Below are 16091 nucleotides of genomic sequence, written 5' to 3' on the forward strand. Positions count from 1 at the left end.
TCATTTATTCTATTTATATGATGGAGAGGATTCTATTCCAAATGACAGGTACAGTGTCTGGAAGACCTACTTCTTGGCTCTATTCAGATGGCTGTTCTAATAGGCAGAACCTTCTGATCTTATTGGGTGAACAAGAAGATAGATGCTTCTTCAAATATCCTGGTTGTAGGGGACAACCAGTATCTTGAATTGCACCTGAAATCTGCAGGTAGTTAGGGAATCTCACAAAAGAGATGGTTCATGGATGTGATTGGAAGGAGTTGATGGTCCTCAAAAAGAGTTTAAAGAAAAAAAGAAATGCATGAAATTGTATAGATACGATGGAAACAAGGATGGTTTGCAGGCTTAGAAAGGTATGGAGAAGTATGCTGAATTGTATTTTGATTTTAGATATGTTTTTCTATTCTATCTTCAGTTTCTTTTGCTTACCACTTTCTCTTTTTTTCCCTCTTAAAGGGGAAACCAAGTATGCAGAAATGTAAAGCAAAGTTATGAATAACAAGCTTATATCTAGGTTTGAATTTATGTGTGTCTGTCAGTGTACATACCATACCTGTGGGTTAAATGTTAATGATCCAGCATTAGTCTGTCAAATGTGTGTTATGAAAGATGTCTTTCATAACACATATTTAAAAGTGCCCTGGTGGCACAGTGGTTAGATTTGCCCACAGCCTGGAGTTCGATCCTAACAGACTCAAGATTGACTCAGCTTCCATCCTTCCAAGATTGGTAAAACAAGGACCCAGATTGTTGGGGACAATACACTGACATTGTAAATTGCTCAGAGACTGCTCTAAAGCTCTATAGAACAGTATATAAGTCTAAGTGCTATTACTATTTCTAGGTCCTCATTCAGCTGAATAACAAGATAAAGATAGGTGGATCTGCAGATTTACAGCAGATTATAGAGAAAAGAGCTGGTTCTCCCTGACTTTATCTTCCTTTTCATTTATAGGAATCTATCAATGAGAAATGCTAACAGAACTCCACACGGCTGGAACTTAATCATGTGTACAGAGAAAGTCCCTTAAATATCTGAAAGGATCCAAAAGTTGTCTGAAATGCTAAGGAGGAAACTTCGTCACTGTGCTATCCTGCGGTTTAAGCCTCTTTGGGTGTTACTTTGTACAGTTGGAATCTGGTCTTATATTATAGTTCATCAGAAACCAACCTATCAAGATGATGAGCATTTGGAACTGACTGGTGAATATCCTAATGCAGTAAACTGTTCCAAGATACTGGAAGGTGACACAGCGGAAATTCAAAAGGTAAAGCTTGAGCTGTTAACAGTCTCCTTTAGGAGAACCCCAAAAATAACTCCAAATGACTATATCAACATGACAATTGATTGCGCCTCCTTTATTAAGAAGCGAAAATATATTATGGAACCTCTTAGCCAAGAAGAAGCAGAATTTCCCATTGCATATTCAATAGTGGCTTATCATAAAATTAATATGCTTGAGAGACTTCTGAGAATCATATATGTTCCTCAGAACTATTACTGCATTCATGTTGACAAAAAGTCCCCAGAGTCTTTCTTGGCAGCTGTAAAAGGGATTGCATCATGTTTTCATAATGTCTTCATTGCCAGCCAATTGGAAAGTGTAGTGTATGCATCATGGAGCCGGGTACAAGCTGACCTCAACTGCATGAAGGATCTCTATAGGATGAATGTGAGCTGGAAGTACTTAATCAATCTCTGCGGTATGGATTTCCCAATCAAGACCAATCAAGAAATAGTGGAGAAGTTGAAAGCCCTCAACGGTGAAAATAGCTTAGAAACGGAAAAAATGCCTTCAAACAAAGAGGTGAGGTGGAAGAAACATCACGAAGTAATTGATGGCAAGATAAAAAACACAGGGATAGACAAACAGCACCCACCTCTCAACACACCCATTTTCTCTGGAAGTGCCTATTTTGTTGTTAGTAGGAAGTTTGTGGAATATATATTAGAGAATAGCAAAATTCTTGCTTTTATAGAATGGGCTAAAGACACATACAGTCCTGATGAATACTTATGGGCAACAATTCAGCGAATCCCTGAAGTTCCCAGTGCCGTCTCCGCCAGTGGCAAATACGATGTTTCCGATATGAATGCAGTTGCCCGGTTTGTGAAGTGGCACTACTTTGAGGGGGATGTATCCAAGGGTGCTCCTTACCCCCCTTGCAATGGAGTTCACGTCCGTTCTGTATGTGTCTTTGGAGTCGGAGACTTGAGCTGGATGTTACGGAAACATCATTTCTTTGCCAACAAGTTTGATACTGATGTTGATCCTTTTGCAATTCAGTGTTTGGAAGAACATTTACGAGACAAAATGCTACATCAACGCAGACACTAACATGCTGGTGTTATTTTTAAAATGGTACATGTCTTCGTCATTTGATTAAATTGGCAGAAAAGAGATGGAGAATATGAGACCTCTTTTTTGTTTTTAAACAAAGCTTGTAGAGTGATTATCTAGCTGATTATGTCCCCTGAGTTTTCTTAATTCTATTTTTTTTTCTAAGATAGTTTTGTCACAAAAATTATCTTGCAAAAAGCCAGATGATTTTAGGCCTGAAACAAGATCCTCCAGTTTACAACTCAAAGATTTGCACGCTGTTCACCTCTCCTCTGTATATTTTAAAGAATTCTAATAATCTTGATCCTTAGATTGTGCAGCCATTAAGATTACTTTCCTTAGTGGAAAATGGACAATTTTGAGGACAGTAAGGAGGCAAAAACTAAGTACCATGGTGGAATAAGGTCTCAGATTAACAGAAATTTATGAGATTATGAAAATGGAAGTTGAAGTATATTTATGTCTCTATAGTCAAATTATTGAATTCTGCCCCCCTTTAAACTGTACCAGCAATATTTACATGTACATACATATACACAAAACACATGGAAGATTTTTTTTTCTAGACTTAATTTTTTGGATAGACTCTAGTCTTCAGTTTTGTATAGAGGTTTTCTCTACCGAAATGTAGCAGAAGCCTCCCAGTTAAAATATTCTCAGGGAAATAAAATGTATGCCTGTTTGTGTTCATTTTAATATAACTTTATGGCATTTATGTTTGCTGCTTGCTAGACCATTTGTCACTTTTCCATAAAGGAAGAACAAAACAAATCAGTAGAAATGTTAATTCATGATAATTTCTATCATTATTTTTGCTACTAGAAATATTTGAATCTTCTAAACTAAAAAACAGTCCTTTTTAAGCCGTGCTTTTAGGCTAACTGCATCAGCTTTTCTCTTCAGGAGGGGAGGAGTTAATGTCTTTCAGTTCTTAGTCACCAGCAGAACAAAGAAGATCTAGAACACGCAAAATAAGTGCTTTTTTTTTTTTTACAGCTAGAATTCTTTTTCTTTTTTTTTGGTGTCTCTCCTGATGCTGGCTTGGAAACAATTTTTGGAGATGGCATGAGATACAAAATAGGAGTCGAGTTCCCTGCTGAACATCCAAGTGTTCCAAAATAATCCATAATTAAAACTGACTGGACAGAATTCTATCTGCCGGCTGCAATATATTATAGCAAATTATATTTCTATACTACTGGGTTTTTACATGTTTTATTTATGTGTTAATTAAAAAAAAGACAAAGTCTCCTTCAAATTAAGCTTGGGTCTTGTTGACATCAAGGGAAAGTCCATCAGATTTTCTTGGCCAACATTAGTGACCAATGCTGAGGGTTGAGGGATTTTATTTATTTATTCAATGGTCATCCCCATATAGCCGTACTGCCTGGTAGGCAAAGTTGTAGACAAAAGTGAAAATGTTTTAAAAAGAGGACAAAATCCTACCTGGGCTATTGATCAACCAAGTAGGATGAGCGATTATTTAGAAATTTGCCATCAGGAGAATGATTAAAAATGTGTAATTTCAATTATATTACATTGATTATATGTGGGGGACAAAGTTTCTTAAGGATTATTTGCCATGAGTTTGCCTTTTCACTCCACTTTGGACCTACTGCCCACCCTCCTCTTTTGAGGATAGGAACTGCTGTCATCTGACCACAGGTAAAATGAGTTTCTATAGGTCGATGTTTCCCAACCTTGGGAACTTTTAAGATATGTGGACTTCAACTTCCAGAATTCCCCAGCCACCCATGGGGAATTCTGGGAGTTGAAGTCCACATATCTTAAAGTTGCTAAGATGGGGAAATGCTGCTGTAGGATTTTTCCCACAATGCCTGTAATTTTCCTTACGTTACCTTTCTTAAAGATTTTTGCTGCAGATTACTGTAATACAATCTTGTATTCTTTCCTTCACCTTTGTGTCCATCAAATTTTTTTTCAAACTTCCCTACTGGATGATCTTGGCCCTACACTCTCTTGATTTGGGGCTTCCAGTAGCTGATTAGAGAGGCTTATGTTGAGACATCTAGCTTGGCATAATCCTAAAATATTACTGAAAACCATAGTTTAGCTATGCAATTGGACCATGGCAAGACACAGCAATGGCTCCTGATCTATCTTTAAAAGGATTAGCAGATTCAGCAAGACATCGATCCTGGTTATCTCATTGGATTCATTTGGCACATGAATGAATTCTCTGACATCTGAATTGATATGTTCTTACATATGATGGTACTCACCCTTCAGTTAGGGCCAATTGATGTCTTCCAAAAATATCCAAACATGCAGTAAATCATTGTATGCGATAATTTATTTTAATTTTGTATGTTATTTCACACTACTGAAGATCTCATCTGATGATAACTGATTATAAATTACAATTCACTGATTATAAGTGAATGGAATTTTGTTAGCTACCTTGGCATTCATTTGACCAATTCTGTGTTGTAATGCTCAAATACAGTTACCAAATTATTTAATAAATAATATGTGATATAGTAATATATGGGTTTCTTTATTAATCTGTTAATAACAACACAGATCGTCCTTGATAGTCCTTGACTTAACAACCACAACTGAGACCAGAATTCCTATGGCTAAGCAAAGTGGTGGTTAAGTGAGTTATGCCCAATTGTGCAATCTTTTTTTGCCACAGTTGATAAGTGAATCACTGGAGTTGATAAGCGAAACACATGGTTGTATGCAAATCTGACTCTCCCCTCCCCCATTGATTTTCTTGTTGGAAGGCAGCTGGGAAGGTCGCAAATGGCAATCACATGACCTGGAGATGCTGGAGCCACCATAAATGTGCCAAATGCCCACATTTTGACTGCAAAATGACCGTTGCAATCCTGCAGTAGTTGTAAGTGCAAGGACTTACAGTGCCATTGTAATTATAAATGGTTGCTAAACGAATGAATGTAAGTTGAGGGCCATTGTAATTATTTTTTCCAGTGCCATTGTAATTATAAATGGTTGCTAAACGAATGAATGTAAGTTGAGGGCTAGCTACCACCTTCAAGCTACAATAATTTAAGATAACAAGATTTGTTGCAGTTCACAAATGTTTTTGGAACCTAGAGTTTATACATTACTTTGTTGCTTACATGTAAAACTAAATTTCAGGTAGGGCGTAGGGAAAATAAGATATTTTTTTTAATAGACCAGCTAAAATGTAATCACTGATCTATAGACTCCAGCTAAAGACTCCTGGTCTAATTAACAGTGCTTTTTTTCTAAAAAAAAAAAAAAAAAAAAAGGTGCTGGAACTCACACACGTCATGCAACCCGCCTTGCCTACCCTACAAGGTTCCATCCAAAAAAGATGCCGGAACTCCATTCTGGGCGTTCTATGAGAAAAAAAGCCCTGCTAATTAATATTATGTTTCTATAGATGCAAGAGCTCACAAAATGCCAAGTGAGAGACAACCTGGTCTTCAGAGAGGTATTGATGTACATACTGTTTTCAAACACTGTGGAAGTCGCTGACTATTGTCAAGGAATTGCTCAGTAAAATGTAACAAATATGCTTTGAGATGCTTGCTTGATCCACAGCTGCAGAAATACTATACTGCATTGAACAGAAAACTTACAGTATTGGAGTCCGATGCTTTTTTTACAGCATTCTGTTTTAGCTATGGTTTCTGATGTTTGCATATTTGCCATACTGTTGTAAAAATTGGCCTGAACGAATTTAGCATTAGAGAAAATCTGCTGCATTTTGATAAAATTCTAAGAATGTGATCCTTCTTGTGCTAAAGTAAAACCCTATTTGGGATTTCCAATTGTCAAGCAATATCCTATAGCAGGGGTCCCCAATCCCCGGTCTGTGGACTGGTACTGGGCCGTGGCATGTCAGCAACCAGGCCGTACAAACAAGCAAAGCCCCATCTGCGGGATGCAGGCAGCACACAAAACCACGCCCACTCCAGTCCGTGGAAAAACCTCTCTCCACGTAACCAGTCCCTAGTGCCCAAAAGGCAAGAGACCTCTGTCCTATAGGTTTTAACAAGGAATATGCAATGCATGGAAATGCCCAGAATGGAAAAATGCCCAGTATGGAAAAAGGCGCTTTTTCAAGAGGCAACTGGACTTTCTTGTTTTTCTTTGAAGACGTTTCACTTCTTATCCAAGAAGCTTCTTCAGTTCTGACTGGATGGTGGGGAATGGAAGGATATATATTCCTTGCAAACAGCTGGTCATTTTCATTCTTTTAAAGAGTCACTGAGGCCACCTGGAGGTTTTTGGCGGTGTCCTCAGGGTCACCTGAGTAGTGCAGATGTAGTAGAACTGCTGAAAGGACAGTGTTGTGGAGCTGTGCTTTCTGCAGGATATTTTCTGCCCTGTGTCCCTTCACCCTTGACAGGCGCAGGCTGTTGGGGGATGAGTCTGTGTGGGCTCCATCTCGAAGTGCAAATGGTTCCTGTAGTCTGCATTTTTTCTGAAAATCTGTTCATACTCCCGCATCATTCAAAGGGTGCTCATCCCAAAGTGCCTAGCTAAATGTCTATGGAGATTCTGTGTCATCTAGGTCACGATTGTCCCAAAGGTGCTTTTTTTTTTTTTGACCAACTGTCTGCAAGGAATATAAACCCTTTCATTCCCCACCATCCAGTCAGAGCTAAAGAAACTTCTTGGATGAGAAACGAAATGTCTTCAAAGAAAAAGATAAAAAGTCAAGTTGCCTCTTGAAAAACCACCTTTGGGACAACCGTGACCTGGATGATTGAGAATCTCCATAGACATTTTGGATGTGCAAATTTCTATGTGTGAGTCACTTTTAAGATGTAAGAGTTTTACTGCACGAAAGTCAGCCAATGAGATACAAGGAATGATGCAAATAAAATACAGAATAAAAGACAGTGGGGGTACTCAACTAGTTGATCTTTCAAGTGAAGTAAGTTTCAGTACTTCCTAAGGTTCTGAACTTAGCAATTTGCCTGGTTTTTTCCAAACTAGCAAGCCAAGCCCTTGGCTTTTAAATTTAAATTTATCCAGGGTTTCTTGGGAACAGGTCCCTTAAATTAATTGGACGACTCCTCAGGATTTCATACATTCCTCTACTTGCCAACGAGTTTCCAAAGTTCTGGCTTAGCTGCCTTTTCTTAAACAAACTGGATATTTTACTGAAAGCCTCAAGGTAAAGTCAACAACAACAAAAACAACAACAAAACCTAACAATAAAGCACTAGCATCTCTAGTCTCTTATAATAAAAGTTTAGCAATGGGCAAAGTATACTTTAATTTCCACAGCAGAAGTTTAGACTGAAAATCAATAGTCATTGAAATGAAAGATGGTAAAATAAGCTCTTGTAAAATTGAGGAGACAGAGGCAGAATATGCTCACTCTGAGCTATTCAGAGGTTGAACTATATTTTCCAGCATTCCTCACCACTGGCAATACTAGCTAGGTTGCACAGAGATGTAGTTCAATATTATTGAGTAGCCAATATATTCTCCTAGTGTAGATAATAAGCAGAACTGTAACCAATCTAGTATGGACAAAATTCAAACTATTGTAAGCTTACTTGCTCATTTTGATCAATGTGCACTATCTTTCAGGTGCCTTTTATTAATAAGCTAACTTTATTCACAAAATAGAATTGCCCATGGTATACTTTATGTTAAAGGGATCTTTTGAAAAAAATTTACTGGAAGCAATAGGGCCTCTCTGTTTCTGTTGGCTTTTCTCAAGACAGCCCTACATCTTTAGGTAGGAAAATATTTTATTTAAATACAAGGCTGCTATAGATGTGGAAACTCAGGCCATCTTTGTCTCTGGGGGTAAGGTAGAAGCTCATGTATTTTAACAGACTTGGGGCTATAAGAAATTTTGGATCTCTTGCTTATTGCAAAAGCAAGCAATGAACTTCTACCAATGGCACTGGAGAATGGAAATGTTGATGTAAGAACACGGGCCCACTCCCATTTCAAAGTGCATGTTATGTTAAACCATGTGGTGTTTACGCTTTTCTTTTTCAGGAAAAGCCCTGAAATTGTAAATCATGGAAAATGTTAAAGGAATCTAGTCAGATGAAAGTAATTCAATGAATAAGACCTTTCTTCTCCACTCCAGATTGCAGTTGGGATTGATATAAGGCCAAAGCAGAAATATTAGCTTCTTTCAGAGGAGGGGGAAAAAAGCTGCTTTTCTTTTAACTCTTTAATCACTGGTGTTTCTTAAATCTCATAATTAGCTGGGGGTGGAATATCATCCATAAATATAAGTACTGCTCCAATACAGCATATTAGTTTGAATCTGAAATTGGTATATATATTTTTAAAAAACGATTTTTGTCAGAAACTGATTGTAACTTAAGGAGCAGGTCCAAAATTTGTGCCCTGAGATTTTCAGAGTAAAAGGACAAGTGTGTGTGCATTTCCAATTTCCCATGAACACTCAGTTTTAGTATAGTTTTTGAAATCATAACCTGTTTTAATTTTTTAATTTACTAATTATTTTTCTTCGTATTTTATAACTTGTAAACTGCCCAGAGTCACTTTACAGAGGACATATGCAGCATAAATATTTAATAAATAAAATACAGCAAACAAATATAGTTCTCTGTAGACCTTAATGCATTTAGCACTAAGAGTTAATAAGAATAAAATGACTTTGGGAGTGAGACTGATACTATTTTCTTTCTCACTTTCTGTTTCTCTCTTTCTCTTTCATGGGGAAGCAAAAAATATCCTAAGCTTATTGTGATATTAAAAGGTACTTTTGTGGAATACATTTCAGACTGGTATTAAGATATTTTACTTACATTAATTTAAAATCTCTTTCTCTGTAAGGCCACCCAACTCTACAGTGGTTCTGTGCAATGTTCAATATTAAAAACAAATTAACAGCAACAAGGAAAAAGGAAAATAGTGAACTTGGAGAAATAATTGAGTCAACTCTTTCCTAAATATACAGCTTTCCCACATTTGAACAAATCAGGGTAGGAACAATACAAATGTATGCAAAGATGTCATTCCAGAGGGCAGGCATCATGACACAGAAGGTTCACTTTCTTGGATAGAGTGGATGGGAGGACACTATAGGAGACACACCATCCCTTGAACAGACATGTCAAACACAAGGCCCGGGGGCCGGATGCGGCCCGCGAAGAGGTCTCATGTGGCCCGTGAAGCCATCCTTGAAACAGTGAGGGAACGGCCCCCGCTGCCTTGGCCCAGGCCCAGGCCGGCTGGGAGCCAATGTACAATTTTGTGGTGGCCATCTATGCTGAAACACATTCAGTCTTAGCTCCACCACAAGGCCGTCTAGAAACAGTGAGGAAGCAGCCCCTACCGTGTTGGCCACACCCCCTGGGTGCATGCTGGGGAGGTGTCACCCTTTGTGAGGAATGAAGAAATGGACCATGCCTTGGCGCTTGCCCTGGTCCCATTCCCTTCTGCCAGAGACCCTCAGATCTGTCCCTCTCCTGCCCAGGCCCCCACAGGCACCCTTGACGCGAATGATGTAGAGCTGGCCATGCCCACCCAGTAGGCCGCACCCACCCTGGATACACACCCCTGCTCCCCCAAGGGCAACCGCAATGCTGATGCGGCCCTCAGTGAAATTGAGTTTGACACCCCTGCCTTAGAAGATAATCAGGCCCTATGACATGAATACAGGTGATAACCAGAAGCTTGCATTGTATTAGGAATCCTATTAGGGCAGCCAGTATATCTCACAGAGCAAAGGTGCTACATGGGTATTCTATGGCATGCCCACTACCTCTCTTGCTGCCACATTTTGCACAAACTCTCTCCCTCCCTCTCCCCCCCCTTCACTCTTTCCCTCCCTCTCTCCCTCTGCCCAACCCAACTTTCTTCTTTGCCTTAACTTGTACAAAACAAAAGTGGGATATAAATCTAATACATAAATATTTCTGTATGAATTACACTCTTTATAATAAGCTGTAATACAAAACCATAATTACTGAAAGTAATAAGGTTTACTTATGAGTAAACATGCAGAGGACTGCACTGTTAATCATATTGCTGCATTTACAGTCATGACTGGTTAATTTCACCCTGCAGGCTGGTTTCTAATGATTGCAAATATACCAGCATTTTAGAAGAGTAGCGGTATTAGCTGGTAAGAGCAAAACAAACTGACTGAATTGTAAGCTAACAGCCAGAAGTACTTGGGACAGAGATATCAGTTATGTCAACAACCAAAAATGGCTCTCCTTCAATCCTGGGAGCCTGCCACTAACAGAATAAGCCAAATCTAAGGATCCAGAAAGCATCTGCCTCAATAAATTGCCATGTAAAAAAATCAGTGGGTTCATCTATGAAAGATTAGGCAAGTCTGTATTGGTTCCTTGTTATAGTACAAAATATATATATTTCTCCTTAAATAAGCTACAGGTGTTCCTAGTAACTAGATATTTGAGGAAGGCAGAAGGAATTAATCAAGCCATAAGAATTAACACAGTTAGATAATGGCTTCACTGCTGACCAGCAAAGAGGACAGGAGGTTAATTTTTTTCAGTTTCTAAATCAATGGAGTTTGTGTAAATCAGGAGTAGTCAACCTTGGCTCTTTTATGACTCGTGGACTTCAACTCCCAGAATTCCTGAGCCAGCCATGCTGGCTCAGGAATTCTGGGAGTTGAAGTCCACGAGTCATAAAAGAGCCAAGGTTGACTACCCCTTGTGTAAATGCTCAAGCTCTCAAAAATTGCTCTTTCCAGAAACTAAAGTTTCCTTATGAAATTGGGGATTACCTGGCCCCTAGCGGTTTTTAGTGTAAGTTTGAATCCAACAATCCACTGTGCACAGTAAAAAAACAGTATATAACAGTGTTTCAAGAAGCAATTTGAAGATTTAACAGCATATTGACTGAAAAAAAAATGCTTTTAGAACTTTAGTGAAAACTGAGATTCTTGAGTGCAGTCCTAACCATATATTATTAGAGCAAATTCTGTGGAGTAGATGTGAGCAATACAATCAGCAGACACAGTTTATTTCCATAACCCTAACCTTATAATAACCTGAGTCACAGATAATTTTGAACCAGTCATACTTTCTCTCAGCCTAATTAAAGTCACATAGAAGTTATGGGGAAAAAAATAAGAGGAAGATGAACTATGTACATTGACTTGTGAATTAAAGAGAGCATATAAGTGTAAAAAGCAAATAATTGCAAGAATGAAATCTATGGGGAGCATTATTAATTGTATTTAATATATAGTCAATTTATATTAAGCCAATTTTGGGATATGCCCCCTGGTATGTCATTCAACAAGTCAAGTGTAGTCCCCCCCCCCAAAAAAAGTTGTGCATTCCTACATTGAAGAAAAACAAAAATCCTGCTTGTAGTCTTAATAGCAAATACCTTAATAATTGATCTGCAGCAATTAAAAAACTTTTTTTGACGTACACTTTTCTAGATTTATTTCTAGCATAAGCTCAAGTAATTTATTCCTGTACACTGATATACAGTAGTATAAAACTATGAAAAAGGACACTTTAGTATGATTGTCAAGGTAAGAACAAGATTCCTGAAGTGCTAATTCGTGTGTCAAAAAAGAGATGGATACTGAAACGCATATTTTGTGGTTTTTCTATATCCTTCATTGAAGAATCCCACTTTTGAGGATGAGGCTTCGTTCTCCGAGGTTCTGGGTTGGGTTTCCGGACATTTTGTTACCAGGTAACTAGGTAACATCTTCAGCGGCGTTTAGATGTCTGTGTCAGTGCTCTACTATTTATAAGGGTGTAAGGTGTGGCTGTGTCAAGTGAGGGTCTTGTGATGAGTCATCAGAGAGAGGCTTGGGCCTTGTGATGGGGAGGTCAGGGTCGTTGGAGGATGTGAATTATGCTGCTGAAAATGTTACCTAGCCTGGTAATGAAACGTTCGGAAACCAACCCACAAGCTCTGAGAACGAACCTTCACCCTCATCCTACACCAGAGCTACAAATATTTGCCACTCTTGCAATCCCACTTTTCTTTTGCAATTGCTTGCTCAAATCTTAGTTTTCTTTAGAACAGGGGTCCTCAACCTGTGAGCCGTGGCCGACTACCAGGCCGTGGCTTCTTGGCCATTGGGCCGCATGAATGGCTGGCCAGTGCATGCACGTGTATGCGTGCACACACCCCATTCATACTAGCACTGCCGTGTCGCGCAAGAGTTAATGCCGCCATGAGTGAGTGTCGTGCAGGTACTAGCCCCACCCCTTTGAGTCGCGTAGGTGCTAGTGCTGCCCCGTGCCTGCCCTTCCCTTTCCCTCTGGGGCACCAACCTAGAAAGGTTGGGGACATCTGCTTTAGAATAAGAAATGTAAGCCCAGAATTATCATCATTTAAGTCTACATATTACTAATGCTCAAATATCTATTTCTATCTGCTTATCAGAGAAGGATAAGCATCAGATAGTTAACAATATTAAGCATGAAAATTGCTTGTTATATATAGCAGTAATGGCTGAATAATTCTTTTCTTCAGTGTTTTGGTTAATTACCCCGTAAGCCTTCCTCCCCATCACACTATTGGCTCTCTAACAAGATTCTAGCAAACAATGCAAATTAGGTTTGCATAATTCCACTACCATACATATTTTATGCAAAGCAAACACCTGATATTGTTTATGTTCAGGTTTTTTTCCCATAAATTGCAATCATTGTGCAAATTTCTACTAAATTCTCATTGATTGGTGACCTGCAAATTTAAAAAAGAGGATAAACTAGATTGCATTTCTAGTTGCAAAATACAGTCTCAAAAGCCAAAAGGAGAAAAAAAAAAAAGTAAGGTTAAAGAAAATTATAACGGAAACTGAAACAGAGGCAGCAATTATAATTTACTACCCTATACTCCTATACAATTACATGTCATTACTGGTACATAGCAACCAGATAGATGGCGCTATTGTCAACTCTGCTTGATCTTGAAAGCTAAACAGGGTCAGTCCAGGGTAGTACTTAAATGAGAGACACCAGGATATCCTCTAGGGCATGAGGCAGTACCAGGAAATTGAAAATAATACTCATAAGGCAATGATAACTAATTTCATATTTTTAACCAAGAACACTGTATCAGCATGTCCGTTTAGCTGATCATTCTAATGAAATGTTCTTGGTGTTACTAATGGAAACACTACCAAGTCAACATGATTTAGTGCAGGCACGTCATGCGACGTATCATGACTTTTTCCCCATTACCGGCAATGGGGTGGGCGCAGTTTCAGCGTGACACATCTGGCCCGTGGGCCTGCAGTTTAACGTGCCTGATTTAGCGTATTTCCATACCACAATGTATGGAAAACTTTAGACTGGCAGATTAGCTCACATGGATCTCTCTTGTGCCAGTGTGGTGCCACTGCTAGAACCATTGAGGTTTGATCAGAGGTAGCCATAAAAATTGGCCCACTCAGGTAAGCAGCACTATTGTGCATAGTTAAGAGTTTAGTTCTGGAGAAAGGCTTTCAATATGCCATGGTCAAATGTGTGAAATTCCAGAATTGGAAAGGGCCCAACCTGTTGCTTGATGCAGGAAGCCCACAACTTCCTCCACAGTTCAGTCCAATTCTTTTATCAAACACCAGCCTTCCTGCAGCACAGCAGTTGCTGACAACTAGATTTCTTCAGACATTTTTAAATACATTCTACATATGAAGAGAAGAAGCAACTGTCTGTGTGTGTGTGTCTCTGCAGGCGTGCTCACTAGTTCCACGTATATCCACCTCACATTTATTGAAGACAATGACTTTTTGCACTGAAGAATGGTTTCTATCTGTGGCACCTCTCCATGTGATTTTGAGCTCTTTACTGCAGACAGTTGACCTTAAGACATGAAGGATGCTACAGGAGCTGGGACAAAAATATTGGACTGGACTGCACAGATGAAAGTCTGTGCAGAGAAAAAGAAATGCGTAAGATTTACTTGTGAGAATTTCAGTTGAAATTGGTTTGGCCTTGAACAGACAATTTTTTTATTGGATTTGAATCCATTTTATTTTATTGAATCATACATACATACTGAACGTCTGCTGATATTACATATTGTATTGTTTAATCTATATAACATAATTAGCAGACTGAACAAAATAATGCTTTAGAGTCTTTCCAGCTAAAGGAGAAATTATATTTTATTACCAATGATAGCATCATGGCAAAATATTCCCTTCAGAGATTCCTTCCTTGCATAGCATATAAACTTATTTATAAAAATAATCATGATATATACCAGGGCATTTCAACCAGTGGTACGGGTACCACCTGTGGTACATTGGCACCTGGCAGGTGGTACGCGACCATCCTAGAAAAGTGGTAGCGGGGGAGGGGAATGACTGAACCGGTGGCAGCACCGCACAAGCCTGAGCAAGAGATGGCTGGAGCTGCAAGGCTGTCAAGGCTCAGTGGAAGTGCCAGGATCAGCACTTCTTCGGGGCTATCAGGGCTCAGTGGAAGCGCTAGGATCAGTGCCACGCTCCAGCTGGAGCACGGCACTGATCCTGGTGCTTCTGCTGAGCCCTGAAGAAGCACCAATCAGCTGGAAAGCAGCACTGATCCTGGCACTTCTGCTGAGCCCAGAAGAAGCGCCGATCAGCTGGAATATTGCAGCATCTCCAGGGTCTTGTGATTTACATTCAGATGCTTGGCAACTGATTCATATTTATGACAGTCACAGTGTCCCAGGGTCATGTGAAGTGACCAAAACCTGCTGCAACCACCCAGCAGATGGGGGGAATAAAAACCAAACACCCCCACCCCACCCCCGCTGCCAATCCTCAGCAGAAATGCTCACTACAATGGAAACCTCGGACAGGAGGAAGAGCGCCGCCGGGTGGGCAGGCAGGTGTCTTGCTCGGCTGTGGCTTGGGCTTTTTTCAGTGCCATTGTAACTTCAAACAGTCACTAAGCGAATTGTTGTAAGTTGAGGACTACCTGTACTTTATCACTTTTTTCCTTTTTTTTTTTTTTTTGGTCATCAAGTTTTTGACATCTTGCTAGGCGACTGGTGGTACTCAGATGTTGCCATATCCTAAAAGTGGTACAATGGGTGAAAAAGTTGAAAAGCCCTGATATATACAATATAAAGCTATCATCCAACCAAAAGCATAAACCCAACTGAGTTAAGTGCTATACTCCCTGGAATTGTTTGAGGAGCTCATAGGTTTGTGATCCCCCCCCCCCCGTTGCTTGTGAAGGCCCAGATATGCTGCAGAAGGGAAGAACTGACACTTGGTGAAGTCAAGGATCAGGAAATCAGAAACATTTCAGTGTATTTGAAGGTTCTGTGGGATCCTAAACCCCCTCTGAGTCCTCTCCTCCCTAAGTCCCCTCTCCACAATAGTCAGCAGATCTTTGGATATGTATGTTTGAATAATCAGCATGGATCCTCCAGCCTGCACTGAAGATTGATGTGCTGATAATATGTTTTAATCACTTTCTCTAAAATCTGTGGGTCTTTAAAGTTCTTAATTTTTGATATATCATGTCTCATAGTTAAATCATCACAACATTCTGTGACCACTAGTCAACAGCGAACAAAGTTCCAATATCTCAGGGGCTGCCACAAAGAAGAGGGAGTCAAGCTATTTTCCAAAGCATCTGAGGGCAGGACAAGAAGCAACGGATGGAAACTAATCAAGGAGAGAAGCAACCTAGAACTAAGGAGAAACTTCCTGACAGTTAGAACAATTAACCAGTGGAACAACCTGCCTCCAGAAGCGGTGAATGCTCCAACACTGGAAGTTTTTAAGAAGAGACTGGACAGCCATTTGTCTGAAATGGTATAGGGTTTCCTGCC

The 16091-nt window shown here is 39.5% G+C and overlaps 1 protein-coding gene across 1 annotated transcript; it reads left to right on the plus strand.

Moving 5' to 3' along the window:
- Positions 1–1034: 1034 nt before the first annotated feature.
- GCNT1 (glucosaminyl (N-acetyl) transferase 1) lies at positions 1035–2352 on the plus strand (the record flags this gene model as incomplete). The annotated part of the gene is made up of 1 exon (XM_015814474.1): positions 1035–2352. A coding segment is annotated over one exon (1305 nt), but the record flags the coding sequence as incomplete, so codon positions are not given.
- Positions 2353–16091: the final 13739 nt, after the last annotated feature.

The sequence above is a fragment of the Protobothrops mucrosquamatus genome, unplaced genomic scaffold, assembly GCF_001527695.2.
Source record: "Protobothrops mucrosquamatus isolate PMUCROS unplaced genomic scaffold, P.Mucros_1.0 scaffold254, whole genome shotgun sequence".
Taxonomy (NCBI): domain Eukaryota; kingdom Metazoa; phylum Chordata; class Lepidosauria; order Squamata; family Viperidae; genus Protobothrops; species Protobothrops mucrosquamatus.